This window comes from Heterodontus francisci, chromosome 8 (assembly GCF_036365525.1).
Source record: "Heterodontus francisci isolate sHetFra1 chromosome 8, sHetFra1.hap1, whole genome shotgun sequence".
Classification (NCBI taxonomy): domain Eukaryota; kingdom Metazoa; phylum Chordata; class Chondrichthyes; order Heterodontiformes; family Heterodontidae; genus Heterodontus; species Heterodontus francisci.
The window spans coordinates 33,312,378-33,337,278 of record NC_090378.1 but is presented as its reverse complement, the minus strand read 5'-3'; the positions used below and the strand labels follow the sequence as shown (position 1 = coordinate 33,337,278).

Here is a 24,901-nt window from a genome sequence, read left to right as displayed (position 1 = left end):
GAATTGGGCAGCTATACATCAGTCTTGAGACTAGCAGAAAGCACCAATTCACACTGGAACCATTCCAGAACATGTCCCTATAGCTTTTGTCACCAGAGACACCTATCCAGGAATACAACAGCTCCAAATGGCAGGATTCTACATGTCTGAAAATACTCTTCTTTTAGGTCCAAAAAGGTTGCCCCTTCAATAAGAAGTGGGGAAGTAAAGGAAGAGTATAGTGTTTTAATTAATTCAATATATTGCCCCACCATTCGATATGAGAGAAAATGTTATTTAACTTCACAAAGCTGCAAGCCTCTCATGAGATCACCAACAGGAATAAATGTGGCGTGATTGGTATTAGAGGAAAATGTTGCTGTTGTTTTGGAGGGTGGTGGGGGGGGGGGGGGGCGAGCGATGTAAAAGATGAGAAAGACAACTTCAATCTGAAACCATAATTCAATCAGTGGTTTCCTCGGGTCATGCAGCTCAACTGGATTTCAGAATTGAAGTCACAACTGCTATTGTTGCCAACGGAGGTGCTTGAGGATACTCCAGAGTGATGTCACAAAGTGATCTGCAAGGACTGAAATATGATTTTGCCTGTATTCATAGTAGTAAGAAACTTGATAGCTCCTTAAAATAGAAAAAAACAAAACCCATGTAATATTTCCACCCTGCACCAACCTCCCTACCAGTTATAAAATGGGGGTGTAGATTCAACAGAAAGTTCTCTCCCAGACTTAACCTTCCAAGTTATTTCAAGACAGAAATTCAAACAAAGACCAAGCAGATTGCAATACAATTTTTACCTTTAGCCAAGCGTTCCAGACGCTTTCCATGCTCTGGAGGAACAGTGTACCTATAAGAACATAGCAGAGCTAGATATATATTATTTAGGTATGTTGCACATTGCTTACTTGGGTACCATCATTCCAGAGAGAGACATGAGCACAATTCTACCACTAATTGGAGTTTAAAGTTCAAGAAACTGCAGATTCCCACACCTATACCATCACTAGAGCAGAGGGAAATTCTTTTTCCTGACTTTTCATGGGAAAGCTATGGCACAAGTTGCCCAATATAGATCGAACAAATTATACTGCCTTATTTAAGTCAGAAAAGCAATAAAACATGCCCAGAAATAATTAATAAAAATGCATTTTAATAGTAAACCAGATATATTCGTTGGAGTAAGTGATTTGTTTTCATTATTTGTAAAGCTATGGTTTTTGTATAGAATCAGAGAAAGGTTACAGCACAGGAGGTGCCATTCCGCCCATTGAGTTCGTGCCAGATCACTGCAAGAGCAATTTAGCTAGCCCCATACCTGTGCACTTTCCCCATAGCCCTGCAAATTTTATCCCTTCAGGTTCTTATCCAATTGCCTTTTGAAAGCCACAGTTGTATCCTCCTCCACCACTCTTTCAGGCAGTGCATTCCAGATTGTAACTGCTTGCTGCATAAAAAAAAACATTTCTTCATGTCGCCTTTAAGGTGATTGGCAAAAGCACCAAATGAGTGTCCTGCGGTTCTCAACCCTTCTGCCAACAGGAACAGTTTCTCTCTATCTACTCTGTTTAGACCCCTCAAATATCCTCTCAAAAATGTCAGTGCTGGAGAATGAAAAGGTTGCCACATTGAGTAACCCATGTTGATATCAAGTATCCATAGGCAAGTTACAGCATAGTCAATAACAAGTAAAATCCCCTTCACTTTGCTCTGATCCCCAGCCATCTTGGTGCACGCTCCTCCACACTGGGCAGAACATACACACAACCAGTGAATGCTTTACCAAAAATCTCTGTTCGAGTCACAAAGGGAACCACGAGCTCCTTGAACTTCACTTCATCTCCACCCTGACCACTCCATCTTTGAACTTTGTGCACTTCTGAAACCAGGCTCAACACAAACTTCAGGAACAGTGAGCTAAACTAAACATGGTCTGGACATCTGTACAAACACCATATTAAATCAACAATGAACACAAGTCAAGTGGTGATTTGAGTACCAAAGTCAATTCCTTCTCCCCTTCCCCAAAATAAATCAGTTCACTGCTACTTGGAGCTCCATTTAAGGATTTGACCTGGAGCTCCAGAGCAACATAGGAGTTGCTTGACAATAAAAGATCAAGGTCCATCTAGTTTGCATTCTAAGATCCTGGCAGTTGCATACCACAGAAATAGAGTTGTTGACTAATCATTTTAGTGTTTGAAGTAAAGCATTAAACTGCTTATTTCACCACAATAACACATTTTAAATCCAAGATACAGTGTTCAAAAATAAATAAATGCAAGATAAATCTGAGCCTGTTACCAGGACTTGGGCTCGCCAAAGTGCAGGTAGTTAATGCTGTAGAGATCCATGTCCTCAGTGTGCCAAGCAAAGGTGGTTTTCCACATTCCAAAATAGAGGTATGGTGTATTGACACCTTCAATTGTGATGCCACTCTCTTTTTCTACCACATCCAGAATGGTGTTCAAGTGCCCAATGTTCCATTCAGTCACACCCTAAACAAACAGGAAATTGTATCTGTGAGCAAATACTTTGTTTTTAAGAAGTACTATTTTGAAAATGCTCAAAATTAAAACTTAACTACAAAGAAATTAACTAAAAGGTGCACACTAATATATGAATCTTGAGACAATCCAACCTTTCCTTCCAATATGAAGGAGATAATTAAACCACATGCACTCTCCTTGCTCCTGGCAACCACAAAATGTCCTGCAAAATTAGGTTCACCATGAGAAAAAAGAAATATAATGTTCCATGGTAACTTTGCCAGAGTCACAAGCAACATTTTTATTCACAATAACCCATCGTGGCAGCAGTGTGCATCATCTACAAGATGCACTGCAGCAACGCACCAAGGCTCCTTAGACAGCACCTTCCAAACCCGCGACCTCTACCAACTAGAAGGACAAGGGCAGCAAATACATGGGAACACCACCACCTGCAAGTTCCCCTCCAAGTCACACACCATCCTGACTTGGAACTATATCGCTGTTCCTGCACTGTCGCTGGGTCAAAATCCTGGAACTCCCTTCCTAACAGCACTGTAGGTGTACCTACCCCACGTGGACAGCAGCGGTTCAAGGAGGCAGCTCACCACCACCTTCTCAAGGGCAATTAGGGACGGGCAATAAATGCTGGCCTGGCCAGTGTTGCCCACATCCCATGAATGAATTTAAAAAAAACCCTTATGAATGCTCCATTGCATAATGAAATAGAAACATCTGCCAATCTTCAATCAGTATGTACCTGATTTCAACTGGAAGTCACGAGGTGGAGGGCAGGCACTTCCAAATTGAGCACACACACACACACACAAACACCCCTGCCCAAATTAGCCATACAACACAGGCACTCGGATGCATGAATAGCACTGTCAAAAAGATTTGGAAGCAGTTATCTGACCCATCTCAGACAAAAGTAGTGAGGCAAGGAGAAAAGGAGAAGAAAAAGTCTATTTCTTCGAGACAACAGGCCATGCATTTGTGCTAATTCACACGGAGGTAGAACATACACCCCTTACTCTCTAAAGAGGCAGAATATTACTAAACTAGGCACCAGCAACACCTTAAACATCGAGAGCGCCAAAGCTCAACAACCAGGGGAAGAAAGGAAAAAATAAAAGGCACCGAAGAGCAAAAGCTGAAGAATGACTGAGAATTTGAATTTATATGCATGCCCTCCTTTAAGAATTAATAATGTGGGAATATTTAAAAATAGCAATCCATCAAGCATTTTTATGCTGCTCTAACTGGAGTTAAGAAAACACATACTGCAATTTTTCCCACACAGGTTTGTAAAGTAACAATACAGGGCACGAGTGAAACGGTTTCCAAATAGATTTACATGGCAGCAGAGATGAGGGATTTTAGTTAGCAGGAGAGATCAAAGAAGCTGGGATTGTTCTCCTTCGAGCAGAGACAGTTAAAGGGAGATTTAAGAGAGAGGTCCAAAATTATGAAGAGTTTTGACAGAGCAGGTTAGGTTTACCTTAGCGATGGGCAGGGACAGGCATATACAGCAGGGCAAGAATTACAGCTGGGGGAAAGGAAATTATGGTGCGATTAGGCAAGATTTAGGATGCGTAGGATGGGGAAGGAAACTGCAGGGGATGGGCACAATCGAAATGTGGAGCTTATTCAAGGAGCAGCTACTGCGTGTCCTTGATAAGTATGTACCTGTCAGGCAGGGAGGAAGTTGTCGTGCGAGGGAGCCATGGTTTACTAAAGAAGTTGAAGAGCTTGTCAAGAGGAAGAAGGCTTATGTTAGGATGAGACGTGAAGGCTCAGTTAGGGCGCTTGAGAGCTACAAGCTAGCCAGGAAGGATCTAAAGGGAGAGATAAGAAGAGCAAGGAGAGGACACGAGAAGTCATTGGCGGATAGGATCAAAGAAAACCCTAAGGCTTTCTATAGGTATATCAGGAATAAAAGAATGACTAGAGATAGGTTAGGGCTAATCAAGGATAGTAGTGGGAAGTTGTGTGTGGAATTGGAGGAGAGAAGTATGGGATTGAAGGTGAATTAGTGCTTTGGATCAGAAATTGGCTAGCTGAAAGACAGAGGGTGGTGGTTGATGGTAAATGTTCATCCTGGAGTATAGTTTCTAGTGGTGTACCGCAAGGATCTGTTTTGGGGCCACTGCTGTTTGTCATTTTTATAAATGACCTGGATGAGGGTGTAGAAGGGTGGGTTAGTAAGTTTGCGGATGACACGAAGGTCGGTGGAGTTGTGGATAGTGCCGAAGGATGTTGTAGGGTACAGAGGGACATAGATAGGCTGCAGAGCTGGGCTGAGAGATGGCAAATGGAGTTTAATGCGGAAAAGTGTGAGGTGATTCACTTCGGAAGGAGTAACAGGATTGCAGAATACTGGGCTAATGGGAAGATTCTTGGTAGTGTAGATGAACAGAGAGATCTTGGTGTTCAGGTACATAAATCCCTGAAAGTTGCCACCCAGGTTAATAGAGCTGTTAAGAAGGCATATGGTGTGTTAGCTTTTATTAGTAGGGGGAATCGAGTTTAGGAGCCACGAGGTCATGCTGCAGTTGTACAGAACTCTGGTGCGGCCGCACCTGGAGTATTGCGTGCAGTTCTGGTCACCGCATTATAGGAAGGATGTGGAAGCTTTGGAAAAGGTGCAGAGGAGATTTACTAGGATGTTGCCTGGTATGGAGGGAAGGTCTTACGAGGAAAGGCTGAGGGACTTGAGGTTGTTTTCGTTAGAGAGAAGGAGGAGAAGAGGTGACTTAATAGAGACATATAAGATAATCAGAGGGTTGGACAGGGTGGATAGTGAGCCTTTTTCCTCAGATGGTGATGGCAAACACGAGGGGACATAGCTTTAAGTTGAGGGGTGATAGATATAGGACAGATGTCAGAAGTAGTTTCTTTACTCGGAGAGTAGTAGGGGCGTGGAACGCCCTGCCTGCAACAGTAGTAGACTCGCCAACTTTAAGGGCATTTAAGTGGTCATTGGATAGACATATGGATGAAAATGAAATAGTGTAGGTCAGATGGTTTCACAGGTCAGCGCAACATCGAGGGCTGAAGGGCCTGTACTGCGCTGTAATGTTCTATGTTCTAGATAAGGAGAAACTGTTTCTAGTGGGAGGATCAATAACCAGGGGACATCCATTTAAAATAACTGGCAAAAGAGCCCAAGAGGAGCTGAAGAGAATTTATTTTTACTCAGCAAAATGTTATGATCTGAAATGCACTGTCTGAAAGAGTGGTAACAGATCCAATAGCAAAAGGGAATTCGATACATACTTAAAAAGGAAGTATACGCAGGGCTATAGGGAAGGTGCAGGGGAGAAGGATGAATTGGTAGCTCTTTTGGAGAGCTAGCACAGGCCAAATGGCCTCCTTCTGTGCTGTATAATTCTATGATTCTACTAACCTAAAACCCAACACTACTCTCCCTCAATCACCAAGTTTGACTGAGGAGACAACAGTTCTCATCAGCGCTGGTTATATTACAAAAATAGACAATAGGCCAAGTAATATTCAGAGTCCATTCAGCTTTAAAAAAATATTTTCAAGAGCAGGAGAGGGAAAAAAAAAAAAAAAATCGGGGCAAACTGAAGCAAGACAGCCATATTAAATATATCTGGAAACCACAACACTAATGAAGTGTCAGCTATGGCTCAGTTGGTAGCAGTCTTGCCTCTGAGTCACAAGGTTCCAAGTTCATGTCCCACTCCAGGCTCGAGTACAAAAATCAAGACTGACACTCCAGTGCAATACTGAGGAAGCGCTGCAGTGTCAGAGGTACCTTCTTTCAGATGAGATGTTAAACCAAGGCCTCCTCTGCCTGCTTGGGTGAATGTAAAAGTCCCATGGCACTTCATTATCGACTGTGTCCTGGCCAATATTTAGCTCTCAATCAACATCCCACAAAAAAAAAGATTATCTGGTCATTATCACATTACTGTTTGTGGGCGTTTGTTGTGCACACACTGGGTAGCTTTGAAACGTCCAGTGGCAGTGAAAGGCACTATATAAATGAAAGTCTTATCTTGATCAAAATCTTGGAACTTATTTATGCCTTACCTCATTGTACAATGTACCATTGACATCTGCACCATAGATTGGTGCGTTGAATGTGAGATTTTTCCAATACTTGCGCTCCAGATCATCAAAGTCTGAATAGCGAGGGGTGCAGTATCTGAAAAAGGTACACATTTAAATAGCCCAAAAAAAAAGAGAATATTTCTAACCAGACTTCAACTTTAGTTCTGAAATGAGTTAAGCTTGACTTCTAAAATTCATCAGCTAAACTCTAGAGCCAGAATAGCACAAATATTTATTTTTAATCTTCACTGTGCTGGTGAGTCCAGATATATTCTCCCCTCCCTCCCAGGAATCAATGAGAGCAGGGAAACAGAGCCGCTGGGGTGAGTATACAGGCAAGCTTTTAATATAATTTAAATCGAACATGGCATCAAACATCACAGGCAAATAAATAAATCGGTGATTGGTTTGGGAAGAAGCTACCTGCTTGCGGAGTAGCTGGTAAGTAGTTAACGTCTATTCTCATCCTAACATTTGAAATAGTAAAGGAACTACTGGTAAACTTAATATATATTTTTAAAAAAAGGAAAAAATAACTAAGTAGTTAATTAAAACACATTAAAGGATGGCAGGACAGGTGATGTGTCATGGCTGCAGCCTGTGGGAGCTCCTGGATGCCAGTGTGAATCAGGGCAAACACGTCCGCAGTAAGTGTTCACGGCTCGAAGAGCTTCGGCTCAGAGTCATTGAACTGGAGTCCGAGCTGCAGACACTGCGACACATCAGGGAGGGGGAAAGTTATTTAGGCCCTTAGGATAGGGTCTTCTGATTTGGTCAGTGGTCAGGGACAGGAGAATGTGGCTGCAGCTGAGGCAGGTAAGGGGACCTGGAGGGCAGGAGTGCAGGAGCCTCAGCCTTTGCAATTGTCCAACAGGTTTGAAGTTCTTTCAGCTTGTCTGGATGAGAGTGGGGGCTGCAGAGTGGATGAGCAACCTGACCAAGGCACCATGGTACAGGAAGCCATTCAAGTGGAGGGAGAAAAAAGGAAAGTAGTGGTAGTAGGGACAGTATAGTTAGGGGGGATTGACACTGTTCTCTGCAGCAAAGAGCGAGAGTCCAGACGGCTGTGTTGCCTGCCTGGTGCCAGGGTTCGGGACATCTGCTCAGGGCTGGAGGGGAACTTAGTGGGATGGGGAGGATCCAGTCGTCGTGGTCCATGAAGGTACCAACAACATAGGCAGGACAAGGAAAGAGGTTCTGCATAGTCAGTATGAGGGACTAGGCACCAAATTAAGCAGAACCTCAAAAGGTAATAATCTCTGGGATTATTACCTGAACCACTTGCAAACTAGCATAGGGCAAATAAGATTACAGAAATTAATGCGTGGCTCAAAGACTGGTGCGGTAGAACTGGGTTCTGGTTCATGGGGCACTGGCACCAGTACTGGGGAAAGTGCCAGCTGTACAGTTGGGACGGTCTACACCTGAAACGTGCTGGGGCTGGTGTTCTAGTGAGCCAGAAAACTGGGGAAGTAGAGAGAGAGGGTTTTAAACTGAATAGTGGGGGCAAGGGATCAAATTTGGGAAGATATGGTAAATCAAGGAGTAGAGACAAGGCAAGAAAGGTATGAATATGGGAAAAAATAGACTGTGACAGGAAGGGACAAAGCATACAAATCTAAACAAATTAACAGATAAAGCTAGAGGTACAAAAATAATTTTAAAAAGGGCAAAACTAAAGGCTCAGCATCTGAATGCATGTAGAAATTGAAACAAAACAGATGAACTGAGAGCGCAAATAGAAATAAATAAGTACGATCTGATAACCATGAGAGAGATGGCTGGAGGACGACATACATTGGGATCTGAATATTAAAGGGTACGTGGCATTTAGGAAGGACAGGAAGCTCGGAAAAGGTGGGGGAGGGGGGGGGGCTCTGTTAATTCATGATGGTATTAGCGCAATAGAGGGGGATGACCCAAGTTCAGCAGACAAGGATGTAGAAGCAAAATGGGCAGAGATGAGAAATCAAAGGCAAGAAGTCACTTGTGGGCGTGGTGTACAGACCACCCAACAATAACCACACTGCAGGACAGGGTATAAAAGGAAGAAATAATGGCAGCTTGTCAGAAAGGTAGAGTGATAATTCTGGGGAATTTTAACCTACGTACAGACTGGAAAAATCAGATGGGCAGAGGTAGCCTAGATGAGGAGTACATAGAATGTTTTCGGGATAATTTTTTGGAACAGTACGTTCTAGAGCCAGAGAGCAGGCTATACTAGACCTGGTATTGTGCAACGAGATAGGATTAATTAATGACCTCATAGTTAAGGCACCCCTAGGTAGTAGCAATCATAATATGATTGAACTTTACATTTAGTTTGAGGGGGAGAGTGGGTCCAAGACTAGTATTTTAAATTTAAATAAGGGCAATCACGAGGTCATGAAAGCAGAGCTAGCTAACCTGAACTGGCAGAATCAGGTTAAAGGATTGGTCAATAGAGATGCAGCGGCAGACATTTAAGAGGCTATTTCAGAATACACAGAATAGATACATGTCAACAAGAAAGAAAATTCCAAAGGTGAGACCCGCCATCCGTGGTTAACTATAACAGTTAAAGATAGTATCAAACTTAAAGAAAAAGCCTATAATTGCGCAAAGATGGGAGGCAGGTCAGAAGATTGAGCAGAATATAAAAAAAACAGCAAAGAATGACTAAAAGATTGAATAAGGAAGGTAAAATTAGAGTACGAGAGAAAGCTAGCAAGAAATATAAAGATAGATAGTAACAATTTCTTTAGATATTTAAGAAAAGTGAACAAAGTGACCGTTGGTCCAAAAGAAAGCGAGCCTGATGAATTGAACAGATATTTTGCATCGGTCTTCTATTGCAGATAGAAGTAACATCCCAGTATTAGCTGTAAGTAAGGAAATGGGAGGGAGGGAAGAACTGAAGAAAATTACAATCACCAGGGATGTGGTACTGAACAAATTATTGGAGCTGCAAGCTGACAAGTCCCTGGGTCCTGGTGGACTTCATCCTAGGATGTTAAAAGAAGTGGCTAGTGAGATAGTTGATGCGTTAGTTTTAATTTTCCATAATTCCCTAGATTCTGGGAAGGTTCCATTAGATTGGAAAATAGAAAATGTAACTCCTTTATTTCAAAAGGGAGGGAGACAGAAAGCAGGAAATGACAGGCAAGTTAGCTTAATATCTGTCTTAGGGAAATTATTAAAGATGTTATAGCAGGGTATTTAGAAAAATTCAAGATAATTAGGCAGAGTCAACATGGTTTTGTGAAAGGGAGATCATGTTTAACCAATTTATTGGTGTTCTTTAAGTGAGTTACATGTGCTGTGGATAAAAGGGAACCGGTGGATACATTGTACTTAGATTTCCAGAAGGCATTTGATAAGGTGCCACATCAAATGTCATTGCAGAAAATAAAAGCTCATGGTGTAGGGTGTAACATATTGGCATGGATAAAAGACTGGCTAGCTATCATTCTCTGGTTGGCAAGATGTAACGAGTGGTGTGCCACAGGGATCAATGCTCAGGCCTCAACTTTTTCAATTTATATAAATGACTTGGATGAAGGGACCGAAGGTATGGTTGCTAAATTTGCTGATGGCACAAAGACAGGTAGGAAAGTAACTTGTGAAGAGGACATAAGGGAGCGACAAAGGGATATAGATAGGTTAAGTGAGTGGGCAATGATCTGGCAAATGGAGTACAATGTGGGAAAGTGGGAAATTGTCCACTTTGGCAGGAAGAATAAAAAAAGCATATTATCTAAATGGAGAGAGATTGCAGAGCTCTGAGATGCAGAGGGATTTGGGTGTCCTGGTGCATGAATCGCAAAAGATTAGAATGCAGGTACAGCATGTAATTAGGAAAGCTAATAGAACGTTATTGCTTGTCGCAAGGAGAATTGAATACAAATGTACAGAGTTATGCTTCAGCTATACAGGACATTGGTGAGACCACATCTGGAGTACTGTGTACAGTACTGGACTCCTTATTTAAGGAAGGATGTAAATGCATTGGAGGCAGTACAGCAAAGGTTTAGTAGAGTAATACCTGGAATGGGCGGGCTGTCTGACGAGAAAAGATTAGACAGGCTAGGCTTGTATCTGCTGGAATTTAGAAGAGCAAGAGGCGACTTGATTGAAACATACAAGATCCTGAGGGGTCTTGACAGGCTGGATGTGGAAAGGATGTTTCCCCTTGTGGGAGAATCTAGAACTAGGGGTCACGGTTTTAAAAATAAGGGGCCGCCCATTTAAGACAGAGATGAGGAGAAATCTTTTCTCTGAGTGTCGTAAGTCTTTGGAATTGCTTCCACTGCCTTTTGAGGAAGAGAGTGTCTTTAAATATTTTTAAGGCAGAGGTAGATAGATTATTGATAAGCAAGGGTGTGGAAGGTTATCAGGGGTAGGTGGAAATGTGGAGTAATCAGTTCAGCCATGAACTTATTGAATGGCAGAGCAGGCTTGAAGGGTTGAATGGCCTACTCCTGCTCCTAATTCATAAGTTCTTATGTCATCACTAATATTAGTAACCCAATTAAACTACATTTAAAATAAAAACTAAAACATTTTATTTGTCACTCGATTCTCCTTTTCCTTGAAATGTTTATACTTTACTTTTACATTAGCTAAAATAATGTACGTGTCTTTCATCCAGTCTCCCAAATGCTTCACATCCTTATTCTCCCTTTGCTTCTTCTGCCTCCTGCTCCCACTAACCATTTTAGATGGGACCAACAATTTAAAAAGCCTGACTGTTGAAACACAAGCTGCAGATTGAGTGAAAAGGCACTTGAAGTCCAAAGGGCTAGAATACAACTAGATTAACTTGAGCATCAAGCCACAAAGCACTAACTGAGCAAGCAGCTTGACTGCATTGAAATATTAAATCCAGGACTTTTGTGACCATTAAGGCTAGATTCAATTGGTGTTGCTTTAACTCTCAAGGAAGTTTACAGGAGTAGCAAATTCAAGTACACCTTGAATTTGAGATCTTTCACAGCAAATCCCCTAATCTAGTCTCAACTCCTCTACAGCATTTTTGGCGCTCTATTTTCAAACATATTAAGGCTTCAAGCTTTATGAAGAGATGCCACTAAAATCTCCCATATCACCTCTTCAGTACCCACAGCTGAAGGCTGAAATGCAGAGATTCTCTCAGTCCTCTGTTAGTTAGGAAACCACATGCATTTTTACATGGTCATACTACATCTCACAATATTGCCTCTGGGAATTATTTAAAAACCATATTCTTTATCTATAAATGCTGTATGTTTATTATAGCCTACGCTTAACGGAACGACATTTTATAATCCACTTAAAGCAATACTGCAGGGAAGGATCATGGAAACTAATAATGAAACTGCCCCCCTATATCTGCAAATTCTTTAGTGTATAATCAGAGCATTAGAGTGAGGGCTCAAGCAGCAGAATGGATAGCCAGCTGGCTGCAAAACAGAATAGGGGTTAAAAGGTGACAAAAATTGGGAAGTGATGTTCAATGAGGATTGGTGCTGGGACCACTACTGCTCATCATTTACATTAACGATTTGGACTCAAATGGAAAAACAATTCCAAAATTTGCTGACAACAGCATATTAGTTGGGTATAGTGAATACGGAGGAAGGCTGAAAATACAAGACGACAACTGTAAATGGCAGATAAATTTTAATGTAGGTAAGTGAGAGATGATGCATCTTGGTAGGAGGATTAAGGAGGTCACATAATCCCTGGGGGGGATAAAGTCTAAATGGAGTAGAGCAGCCAAAGGATCCAGGGATATACATTCACAAAATTAAAAAGTAGCAATGCGAACTAACTAAAAAAGAATGCAAACAAAGCACTGGGGTTTGTTTCTAGAGGAATAGAATTCAAAAGCATGGAAGTTATGTTAAACTTGTACAGAAGCATGGTTAGACCACACTTAGGTGTGTTGTGTACAGTTCTGGTCTCCACATTACAAAAAGGATGTAGCAGCAGCAATGAAGGGGCAAAAACAGATTCACAAGGATGATACCAGAGCTGAGAGATTTTAACAATCTGAAAAGACTGATTAGGCGGAGACTCTTTCCTCCAGAAAAAAGGCTGAAGGGTGACCCAAGACGTCTTTAAGATGAAGGTGTTTGACTGGGTAGACATACAAGATGATGTTGCTACTTGTAGCAGAATCCAGAACTAGGGGCCATAAATGCAAGGTAGTCACTAATAAATACAACAACATTACAGGAGCAACGTCTTCACCCAGGGAGTGGTTAGAACGTAGAACTTGCTACCACACGGAGTAGTTGAGGCAAATAGCATTGATGCTTTTAAGTGGAAAGCTAGGTTAAGCACATGAAGGAGAAAGGAATAGGAGGATAGGATTTGATAAAATAGTGGGAGGCGGGTCATGTGGAGCATAAACATAGACCAGATGCACCAAATGGTCTGTTTGTGTGCTGTAAATGCTATGCAATCATTATCTATGTTTGCTATCTTGCCACATAAGAAAATCACTACAACTATTGTCCCACTCCCAACTTCAGCTCCAAGCTAGAAACTGAACAGAATACGTTAAGACGCAAGCATGATTTACCAGAGGTTAGATATAAAGAAACCTCAAAAATACATTTTGTAAACTTTTAAGCGAACACATTTGTTGACTTCTAGTTTAATATTGTACAATTTGGCTAACAAATTCAATTTACTAACAATCCACTATAAAAAGCAGAAACAAAAAGAGGCTCTCTTACTTATCACTGTTAGCAATTTTTCGGAATTCGCGTACAGTGATTGGCTTCTTCTGAATGTTGTACTGTGTGAAGAGGCCTGACTGGCCTGTCACTACCTGTTGAATAGGGGCTGGAATCACCAGATCATCAATGTCATCATAGCTCCTACAGGGCTTCCATTCTTTCGGAGGGACCACCTGTTAGGGACAAGAATAATTAGCTGGGTAAACTTGCAACTCAAAGCCCTATACTTTTGTTTCAAACGACCATTTAAAAAAAGTACAACTTGTGTCAATGCAGTTTTTTTTTCCCAAGAAAAAAGGTCATGAGTCAACAGTGCAGTAATTTACTAGCAGATCTCCTGTGGCTTTACTCATTGTGCTCCTAACCCAAGGCTGTTATGATGTGTAGCTGCTAATTTTATCTTTATTGCTCTAAATAGGCACATCCAGGTATCTGTAGCTACTTTTAAATTGCTGAGATCAGTCAAGGGTTCGAAACCCAGCTTTTCTTACAAATATACTTGTGTTTCTAAAATGCCTGTACTCCCATATACGATATCACTGCAATAAGCATGTGACTTTCACTCAAATAGCAACACATGATTTGTACACAAGGATCCTCATGATCAAATCTTAGGAAGGCCATCAGTTATTTTTCCCCAATCTTCTTTCCAAACAGTTCTACTTAAGATGCATTAATTAGCTATCCGCCCTAATACTACAAAGGATACTTCACATAACACGCATCCCTTTACAATCTTGGAGTTCTAATTCCAATATTGTGAATTGTTCCTTTGCAAGATTATACTTTAATTGATACGAGATTTGAATATCACAAATCTGATTAAACAGAGGTCTCAGACTTGAAATACAAGGTCAAAAAAAAGCTTTCCAGAATTCATAAAGCCACGAGAAACTTTTTTTTTTTTAAAATGAGCCGTCAAATATAACATTTCTGGGAAGAAATACATAGAGAACTCTCTCCACATTTCCCAGCTTCTTGGAAATTGTGAGTAACAGCCAGTGAGGAAACAATTTCGAGAGAAAATAGCTTTAGATATAAAAACAAAGAAATGCTGGAAATACTCAGCAGGTCTGGCAGCATCTGTGGAGAGAGAAGCAGCGTTCACATTTCAGGTCAGTGACCCATCAGGATGCCAGGCCTGCTGAGTATTTCTAGCATTTCATTTCAGATTTCCAGCATCTTCAGTATTTTGCTTTTATTTTACAGCTTTAGATATATTAATTGCGATTATACATGTTGCCTGTTTAGGTTAGAGGCTCCATGTGTCATGGTAATAAGTCATACAAATCAGGTACATGGCCTGAAATCTCTAGATTTGTTACCATAGTGATACTACAGGTGTCTCAACATCCCCAGGCTGCGGGGGGAGGGAAAACAAAGATTAATTAACTATGGTTCTTCATCAGAATCTAGCAATTCTTGGTTTAAATGCACTGTGTAAATTCAAGGCTCAGGTATGTTGTTTCTCTGTTAAAATAGCCCACTCATTCTTTGGGTGCGCTCAAACATTGGCACTTAGGTGAGATACCAGAGGAGTGCCAGAATCGCGTGAACCACTTTTTAAAAAAAGAAATAATTCACAGGATGTGGGCAATGCTGGCAAGGCCAGCATTTACTGCCCACCCCAAATTACCCTTCAGGTGGTGATGAGCTACCTTCTTGAACTGCTGCAGTCCATGTGAAGATACTCCTACAGTGCGGTTAGGTAGGGCATTGCAGGATTTTGACCGACTGTCAGGTCAGGATGCCGTGCGACTTGGAGGGGAATTTACAACTGGTGGTGTTCCCATGCGCCTGCTGCCATTATCCTTCGATGTGATACAGGGAGAGGTTTTAGGAGGTGCTGTCATAGAAGCCTAGGCAAGTACACACTGCAGCCACATTGTGCCAGTGGTGGAGGGAGTGGACATCTAAGGTGATGGATGGGTTGCCAATCAAGCGGGTTGCTTTGTCCTGGATGGTGTCAAGCTTCGAGTGTTGTTGAGGCTGCACTCATCCAGGCAAATGAAGAGTGTTCCATCACACTCCTAACTTCTACTTTGTAGACTGTGGAAAGGCATTAAGTAGTCAGGACACAAATCAATCCACCCAGTGTACCTAACTTCTGGCCAACTCTTCTAACAGCAATATTTGCGTGGCTGGTCTGGTTAAGTTTCTGGTCAATGGTCAGCATGAATCATCACTTTATAAAGGAGACACAAAAGATATCCAAAAAAAACAAAACAAAATTCTCTGTTGGTCTTGCTAGATAACACGATTTGTTTGAGTGTACGTTACAAAAACATCTCACTTAAAACCTAATCTACAGGGGGTAGTGGTATCAGTGGTGCAAAACATCTAGGATGCACCTGCAACATGTGCTACCAGGTTGCAGGCAGCTGCAGTGGTTTTTAACCTTGCGGGGGCCCAAGGGTTTGCTTTGGGACCCCTACTTTTTACTGGACATTACTAAATACCGTGGTGTCAAATCTGCACATGTACAACTTTGAAAGGAATGGTTGCAATAGGTAATATAAAAATAGTTGACAAAATAATAAAACAGTATAGAACACGAGTAAATGGCACTGAAAGATTGTAAAAGTCTTGAAAGAAAAAAAATTTACTAACAAAAATCGTATGCAATAGAAAAGGAAGGACAAAGAATTAAATATGCTTTCAACTAGACAATTCAACAATTGTTACGATTGATGATTTTATAATTGGGGCTTTCACAGGAATGTCTTTGAACAGTGAGTGGCTTTCAGCACTCGGGAGTCCACCGTGTCAAGTTAGATTAAAAGCAAAATACAGTGGATGCTGGAAATCTGAAATAAAAACAAGAAATGCTGGAAACACTCAGCAGGTCTGGCAGCATCTGTGGAGAGAGAAGTAGAGTTACTGACCTGAAACATTAACTCTTCTCTCTCCACAGATGCTGCCAGACCTGCTGAGTGTTTCCAGCATTTCTTGTTTTTGTGTCAAGTTAGATGTTGACTGAACATATCTGGCTGCATATTTTCATTCATAGTAGGAAATGGTGACAGGTTGTGTGTTGATCAGGATGTCAAATTCAGAACTCCATTTTGTTCTCTGAATAAATGTAAGCATTTGGAGTCAGACTGCTACCACTGAAGATTCAGTCCAATATGTGGGCAGATCCTATCAGTTTTAGTAATATACTGCCTTCCACCCAAACCCTGCACCTCAGCCTGGGCCCTGTCCCCCACACACCTTTTGTCTCTTCTCCTCAAAGTGATTCTTGCATCTTCTTTCTGAAACATAACTGCATGGCACCAAATCATGTCTGGACATAGCACCCATCAATCGGCACTTTGCTACAATGAATTGTCGACATAAAAAAGGTCAATGGATCTTTCAAAGCTGATTGAAAGTAAAAGTTACAGTACTTCAGACGAAAGGAGATGAAGTATTGAAACAGTGACATTTTTATTTGGATCAGTTTCTGCTTTGGACAATGCTTGTGACCAGTTTTTGTTGCTGCTCTCAGCAAATTATAAACGGTTCTCCAGTTCCTAAAATAGCAAAAGGGCATTGCAAGATACTCCTGACTGGCTTGGAACCTTGTGCAATTGCATGAATTATACAGCCCTTCTGGCCAGCAACTGCCAAGATACAAATCTGGCCTCGCGGTGTCACAATTGTAAGCTTCACAACTTGCGATAATCATCCTTAGGAATTGGAATTCAGTATAAGCCATTCTCTGAAAGGAAAACAGAACTATAATTTTGCACATTTATCAGGTTACCTTTGCAAGCCCAGCTCGGTGGGCTCCTTGTGACTCTACATATGCAATGTAACGGTTGAAATTTTGGAATTCCTCCATCGTAGGATAAAAAGTCATTATTCGAGAGCTGGGATTGGGTATTCCAGATTCTGACGCCATGGTTGTCAAATTCAATCACCTGTAATGTAAACATTTACACAAGTTGGCATTTTGCAACCTAAGATTACATGTGATAAAATGTATTTTACAAATATTAACGAGCGGCCGGTAACAAAATGACGAGAAACAGTTCAAGCTAAAGTTGCCAGTATCAACCAACCATTCCCAATCTAGTGTATTCAGGATTATAACATGGCATTCTACTTCAAGAGGATTTATAAAACAGATGAACTCCAAGAACAGTTTGTTTTGTATAATTCTGTCCAACATTTTCAGTATCATAACAAAGCTATAAATAAGATTATAAATATATCTATATGATTGGATTATTGACCGCTCTCAAGGAGGAAGCCATAAATTACACCGATATAAACGAAGAACAGATTACCAGAAGCAAATTGAAATACATAATAATGGATTAATAAATGGCTCGGAACTCTCCGGCAACATCCAGATGGGAGCCAAAATATATACCGTTAAAAAGGCGTTTATGATTAAAATGGGAAATTGAACTTTGCTTCGATTTTTAAACAAAAACAGAAAGAATTAAACAAAGCACTTTGCATAAACGTCGCAGGATGTAAACCGTGAGAGGCAAGTTTCGATGTGATTGAAAACAGGAATCCAGGCGGTGTCAACAAAGAACGCTGCTGGCTGTCTACGGCCCTGCAAATCGACGCTGCCACCCAGCAAAGCGAAAGGAAGCCGGGGCTTTAAACCGTGACCGGGGGTGGGGGCGGGGACTCGGGCTCGGCTTCTCCCTTTGTCTACAGGGCGCCCTTCCCCCCCCCCCCCCCCCCCCTCCTCTTCATTGTCACTCGGTCCCGCATTGGACCCCCTCCTCTCCCCTGACCCACCGCCGCACAGCCCGGACACTCCAGCTGCTCGGCAGACGACCAGGCCTCGGACACGGAGCTTCCCCAAGCCGCCGCCGGTTTGCTCTTTAAATCGCTGCACAATTTCCTTTGTGGCCGCCGGTGGTGTTGCGGGGGGGGTGGTGGTAGTGGGGGGGGAAATGGGGAGAGAGCCCGTTTCTCCTATTGTTTAAAATGTGTCACCTGGCTCAACGCCTCACTGCCCACCCACGGCCGAAACTACTTCAGGGGATGGGTGTAGGCCGCCCGCGGGTCCTCGGCATCGCCCTCCGCCGGTGAGGAGCAGCGGCTACCGCCGTTCCCTTTCGCGGCCGATCGTGCGGCTCAACCAAACCTGTTAGCCCCGCCCCTTCGCTCGGCACCGCCTGCGTTGATTGGGCAGCTCCGTAAGGTTCACGTCACAGTAACGCCAGTGCATCGACCCGATTGGTCGTTCCTCCTGTCGCTCAGGCCATTGTTCAAGCAAGTTAAGTTGCCACAAGTTACGACAACCGGAAATCAATATTAATCTATTATTTTTAGAACATTTGGACAATCGCGAGGAATCGAACTTCGAAGTAAAAAAATTCTTTCACGTGAGATCAGTAGAACCTCACGCCCGCGATTACCGAATGCTGCCGGGTTCCTGAACGCGCTCTCGTCTTCATTTGTTAAGCAAAATGACATTTCGACCCGCCTTTTTCCAACCACTACCAGCCAATCAACACCATGTTTCCTGATACCAGCCAATCAGCGCGACGTTTCCGTTACTCACCAATCAGCGCCCCGATTTCCAATAGTAGCCAATCAGTGGTCCGTCTCCAACCAGAACTGCGTCTGCCGCTAACAGCCAATCAGCGGCTCATCCCCCACTGTCAGCCAATCAACACTTCTGTTTAACAACAACAACTTGAGGTAGAGAGCAAAATTTCACACTGCCACACAAGGAGATATTTGGTCAGATGACCAAAACATTGGTTAATGAGGTGGGTTTCAAGGAGCATAACAATCAAAGCACAATATTGCAGATGCTGGAAATCTGGAATAAAAGCAGAAAGTGCTGGAAATAACAGCAGGTCTGGCAGCATCTGTGGGGAGAGAAGCAGAGTTAACGTTTCAGGTCTGTGACATTTCATTAGTGGAGCAAATTAAAGGAGGAAAGTGAGGTAGAGCGGTGTTGGAGGATATTCCAGAGCTTAAGCCTAGGCAACAGAGGTGCAACCACCAATGGTGGAGAAATTAAAATTGGGGATGCTCAAGTGGCCAGTATTAAAGGAGCACAGATAGCTCTAAGGGTTGTGGGAATGGATGAGATTACAAAGATATGGAGAGGTGAGGCCAGAAGGAGACTTTAAAGCAAGTATGAAAATTTAAAAAGATGCTGCTTGACCGGGAGCCAATGTAGGTCAGCGAAGATGGGGGATGGGAGGGTGGGGGGCGGTGGTGGCTAGTGTAACAGGCTTTGGTGCAAGTTGAGACACAGACAGCAGAGTTTTGGATGAGCTCAAGTGCATACAGGATAGAATGTGGGAGACCAGCCAGGAAAGCATAGAAATAGTCCAGTCTCGAGGTAACGAAGGCATCAATGAAGGTTTCAGCAGCAGATGACCTGAGACAGGGATGAAGTCAGGAGATGTTTTGCAGGTGGAAATAGACCGTCTTATTGATGGTGCGGATATGTGGTCAGAAGCTGATCGCAAGGTTAAATACGAGGTTGTGAACAGTCCGGAATTGGGACTAAAAACAATGGCTTCAGTCTTCTCAATATTTATTTGTTGGAAATTTCTGCTCATCCAGTACAGGCTGTCAGATAGGCAGTCTGACAGTTCATATTTTTTTTTATTTCCAAAATATACTTTATTCATAAAAATCTGTAAAAATTACATTCCCAAACAGTTTAAAACAGCATCAAGTCAAAAAATACAAACAGTGCAAAGGTGATCAGTTACCTTCTATACAATCATGAGTTGCCTCACAACCCTTCCATTTCATTGTCATGCCATATACATTTTTACATTTACAACACACAAAATTTCTCCGATACAGTTCGAGGGGTTTCCCATGGATCCAGCCCCTCAGTCCAGCTTGGTGGGGGAACCTTACACTGTGGTCTTTCCCCATTGAGCCTTTGCTGCGGCTGCCCCAAGCTTTAGTGCGTCCCTCAGCACGTAGTCCTGGACCTTGGAATGTGCCAGTCTGCAACATTTGGTCGTGGACAACTCTTTTCGCTGGAAGACCAGCAGGTTTCGGGCAGACCAAAGGGCGTCTTTCACCGAATTGATAGTCCTCCAGCAGCAGTTGATGTTTGTCTCGGTGTGCGTCCCTGGGAACAGCCCGTAGAGCACAGACTCCTGTGTTACAGAGCTGCTTGGGATGAACCTCGACAAAAACCACTGCATCTCTTTCCACACCTGCTTTGCAGAGACACATTCCAGGAGGAGGTGGGCAACCGTCTCTTCCCCACCACAGCCACCGCGGGGGCATTGTGCGGAGGGGGCGAGACTTCGGGTGTGCATGAAGGATCTGACGGGGAGGGCCCTTCTCATCACCAGCCAAGCTACATCTTGGTGCTTGTTTGAAAGTTCTGGTGATGAGGCATTGTGAATACTGTTTGTTCAATTGGACCTTTAGTCTTCCCCCAACTGAACAATTAGCATTATTCCAGAGCACAACTCACCATTAGAGTCTCATCAACCAATCAATTTCTCTGGTATGAAATCTGACAACATTTTTTGTTTTTTCTTAAGTTCGAAGTCAATCAACAACCTTTCACAATTGCAATTTATACATCCTTAAAACCGAACAATCAAACCGACTGATCGCCACAAGGAGCAACAGGGCGGGCTTTAATTTGTTATCAATCAATTAGCTTCTGGGAACTTGGTTGGTTCGCCCTCGACCAATCAATAAACGGGTGTCCGATATTAGCCAATCAACAGCTACAGTGGTTCGCCTCAGACAATCAGAGAGCGGTTTATCGACCAACCAGCAGTGGCGTGGGTTCGCTTTCATCCAATCGGCTTGAGGATTGCGGCTTCCATTGGCCGCGTGCTGCTCTGCACATCCCGGTGGGCGTGGGCGGGGCCGGGGCGGGGCGGGGCTGGTGTAGTTGGGCGGGGTTCGGCTGGTCGGATTTGCTGAAGTCTGTCTTAGTTGCACTGGCAGCTGCCGAGCACATTTGACCATTTTAAATGTTTTCCTGAGGGGGATAATCAAGTTGTACTCTTCAGTAATAGCGTTCATCTGTTTCCGTTTATCATCATAAATCTCACTCAACCCCAATTTTAGATAGTCCCTTTCACATAGACAAAGGGGTCAAGAGACAGACCCGAGGCGGAGATGTTGGAGAGAATGGGACCTAAAGCTTGATGGAAACTATAGGATTGAAGGAAGTTTTTGCAGCTGGAGAGGAGGGTCTTAGAGGAAGAATTCCAGAGAGGAGAAGAGGTGCTGAAGGCTTTTTGTTCAATGGTGTAGGCAGTGGGAGGGAGATGTACTTAAAAAGCCAGAGTCAGAGGACTTTGGAGTATGAGAAGGGATGTACGTCTGGAAATGGTTGAATGCGTAGGGTGGGATGAATCTGTGAACGTACAATAACGAATTCATTTATGTATCAAAGAATACAACACAGGAGGCCATTCAATCCATCACACCTGTAAGGGTCCTTTGAAAGAGCTATCACATATAATTTTATTCAAGTGTTTATCTAATTCCCTTTTGTAAGTTACGATTGAACCTGCTTCCATCGTCCTTTCTGGTAATGCATTCCAGTTGTCTCTGGTTCTTTTGCCTATCATCTTAAATCTCTGTCCTCTCGAAACATTTTATTTGTATTTACTCTTATCAAAACCATTCATAAGCACCTCTATCAAATCTCCTCTTAACTGTCTCTGCTCTAAGGAGAACCCCAGCTTCTCCAGTCTACCTACATAACTGAAGTTCCCCATCCCTGGTACCATTCTAATGAATTGTTATTGCAATCTTGCTAAGGCCTTGACATCTTTCCTAAAGGATGGAACCCAGAATTGAATATAATACTCCAGATGAGGCCTAACCAGAGTTTTATAAAAGTTTACCATAAATTCCTTGCTTTTGTACATATGCCTCTTTTAAAACCCTAAAAGTAAAGGCAGTCAACTGTGGATAACATAAGAAGTTAAGGATTGTAGAAGATTAAAAGAAAAGACCTATAAAGTTGCCAGAAATAGTAGTAAACCTGAGGATTTTAGTATACAGCAAAGGAGGATGAAGAAACTGATAAAGAAAGGGAGAATAGAATAATGAATGTAAGCTAGCAAAAAATATAAAAATGGACTGTAAAAACCTCTATAGGTATGTAAAAAGGAAATGTTTGGCTAAGACAATGTGGAGTCAGGAGAATTTATAATGGGGAATAGAGAAATGGCAGAGAAGCTAAATTATTACTTTGTTTCTGTCTTCTCTGAGGAATTTACAAGAAATCTCCCAGAATTAGAGATCCAAGGAATTAGGGGGGGGGGGGATGAGGAATTGTAGGAAATTGGTATTAGTAAGAAGGTTGTATTGGAGAAATTAATGGAGCTGAAGGTTGATAAATCCCTAGGTTTTGATATTCTACATCCTAGAGTGTTGAAAGAGGGAGCTATGGAGATGGTGGATGCATCAGTGATCATCTTCCAAAATTCTATGGATTCTGGAGTGGTTCCTGCAGATTGGAAGGTCACAAATGTCACCCCACTATTTAAGAAGGGAGGGAGAGAGAAAACGGGGAACTACAGACCTGTTAGCCTTACATCAGTCATTGGGAAAATGCTAGAATCTATTCTAAAAGATGTGATAAATGGTCTTTTGGATAATAATGATCTGATTGGGCATAATCGACATGGGAAATAATGTTTGACGAATCAGTTAGGAGTTTTTTGAGGATGTTACTAACAGAATTGATAAAAGTGGACGTGGTATACTTGGATTTTCAGAAGGCTTTTGATAAAGTCCCCCACAGGAGGTTGGTTAGCAAAATGGGATAGGAGGTAATATACTGGCATGGATTAAGGATTGGTTAACAGGCAGAAAGAAAAGAGTAGGAATAAACGGATCATTCTCGTATTGGCAGGCTGTGACTAGTGGGGTACCACAGGGATCAGTGCTTGGGCCCCAGCTGTTCACAGTATATATCAATGATTTGGATGTGGGACCAAATGTAGTATTTCCCAGTTCACGGATGACACAAAACTAAGCGGGAATGTGTGTTGTGAGGAAGATGCAAAGCAGCTTCAAGGGGATTTGGACAGACTCTATGCGTGGGCAAGAATGTGACAGATGGAATATAATGTGGAAAAATGTGAGGTTATCCACTTTGGTAGGAGGAATAGATGTGCAGAGTATTTCTTAAATGGTAAGAGATTAGAAAGTGTAGATGTACAAAGGGACCTGGGTGTCCTTGTCAATAAGTCATTGAAAGCTAACATGCAGGTGCAGCAAGCAATTAAGGCGGCTAATGGTATTTTAGCCTTTTTCGCAAAAGGATTTGATACAGGAGTAGTGAAGTCTTGCTTCATCTGTATCGAACCTTGGTTAGACCACACCTGGAGTACTGTGTGCAGTTTTGGTCCCCATATTTTAGGAAGAATATTATTGCCATAGAGGGAGTGCAATAAAGGTTCACCAGACTTGTTCCCAGGATGGCGGGATTGTCCTAGGAAGAGAGATTGGGGAAACTGGGCTTGTATTCTCTAGAGTTTTGAAGAATGAGAGGTGATCCCATTGAAACCTACAAAATACTTAGACAGGGTAGATGCAGGTAAGATGTTTCCCCTGGTTGGGGAGTCTAGAACCAGGGGACACAATTTCAAAATAAGGGGGAAGCCACTTAGGACAGAGATGAGGAGAAATTTCTTTACTCAGAGGGTTATGAATCTTTGGAATTCTCTACCCTAGAGGCTGTGGAAGCTCAGTCATTGAGTATGTTTAAAGCAGAGATTGACCGATTTCTAAATACAAATGACATAAGGGGATATGAGGATAGTGTAGGAAAAGGGCATTGAAGTGGAAGATCAGCCATGATCGTATTGAATGATGGGACAGGCTAGATGGGCTGAATGGCCTACTCTGCTCCTTTGTTCCTAATAAAGCCAAGGATCACATATGGTTTTTTAACATGCCACTTTCAAAGATTTGTGCACATACACCCATAGGTCACTCTGTTCCTACATTACCTTTACATTTGTACCATTTAGTTTATATTGCCTTTTAACATTCTTCCTACCAAAATGTATCACATTTCACTTCTCTGCATTACATTTCATCTGCCATGTGCCTGCCCATTTCACCAGTCTTTGTCCTCCTGATGTCTGTTATCATCCTTTTCATTGTTTACTACATATCGGAGTTTCTTGTCATCTGCAGTCTTTCAAATTGCGCCCTGTATACCCAAGTCCAGAACATTAATTAGTATCAAAAAGAGCAATGATCCTAATGCTGATCCCTGGAGAACACCCTCACTCCCTCCAGTCTGGAAAACAACTGTTCACCACAAATCTCTACTTTTGGTCTCTATACCAATTTTGCATCCATGCTGCCATAGTTTCTTTAATCCTACAGGTTTTAATTTTGCTAACAGGTCTATTATACAGTACATTGTCAAATGCCTTTTGAAAGTCCATATATAAAACTTCAAACACGCCACCCTCATCAACTCTGTTACTTCATCAAAGAACTCAATAAGGTTCATCAAACACGATTTGTCTTGAACAGATCTGTACTGCCGTTCATTTATTAGTAGCCAGAGAATCACCTGCAATGGCTTCTCTTCTGGCTCCCACACATTTACCTTTGGTGTCCCTCAAGAATCTATCCCGGCCCCCTCCTATATCTCATTTACATGCTGCCCCTTGGCAACATCATCTGAAA

At 42.3% G+C, this 24,901-nt stretch overlaps 1 protein-coding gene across 5 annotated transcripts in view; it reads right to left on the bottom strand.

The window, feature by feature from the left end:
- Positions 1-18,736, bottom strand: part of LOC137372736 (lysine-specific demethylase 4A-like) — a 74,322-nt gene extending 55,586 nt beyond the window's left edge. For 3 of the 5 annotated variants that reach the window (XR_010975486.1, XR_010975487.1, XM_068036914.1), the window contains exons 1-6: positions 18,218-18,362; positions 17,022-17,178; positions 13,271-13,446; positions 6,546-6,660; positions 2,299-2,492; positions 795-844 (exon numbers count right to left, since the gene is read on the bottom strand). Coding sequence is in view for 3 of the 5 variants with exons in the window: in XM_068036914.1 (XP_067893015.1) it covers positions 795-844; positions 2,299-2,492; positions 6,546-6,660; positions 13,271-13,446; positions 17,022-17,159 (673 nt within the window). In the remaining 2 variants the exon portion in view is untranslated. The other 2 variants (XM_068036915.1, XM_068036916.1) reach the window with 2 other exon arrangements.
- Positions 18,737-24,901: the final 6,165 nt, after the last annotated feature.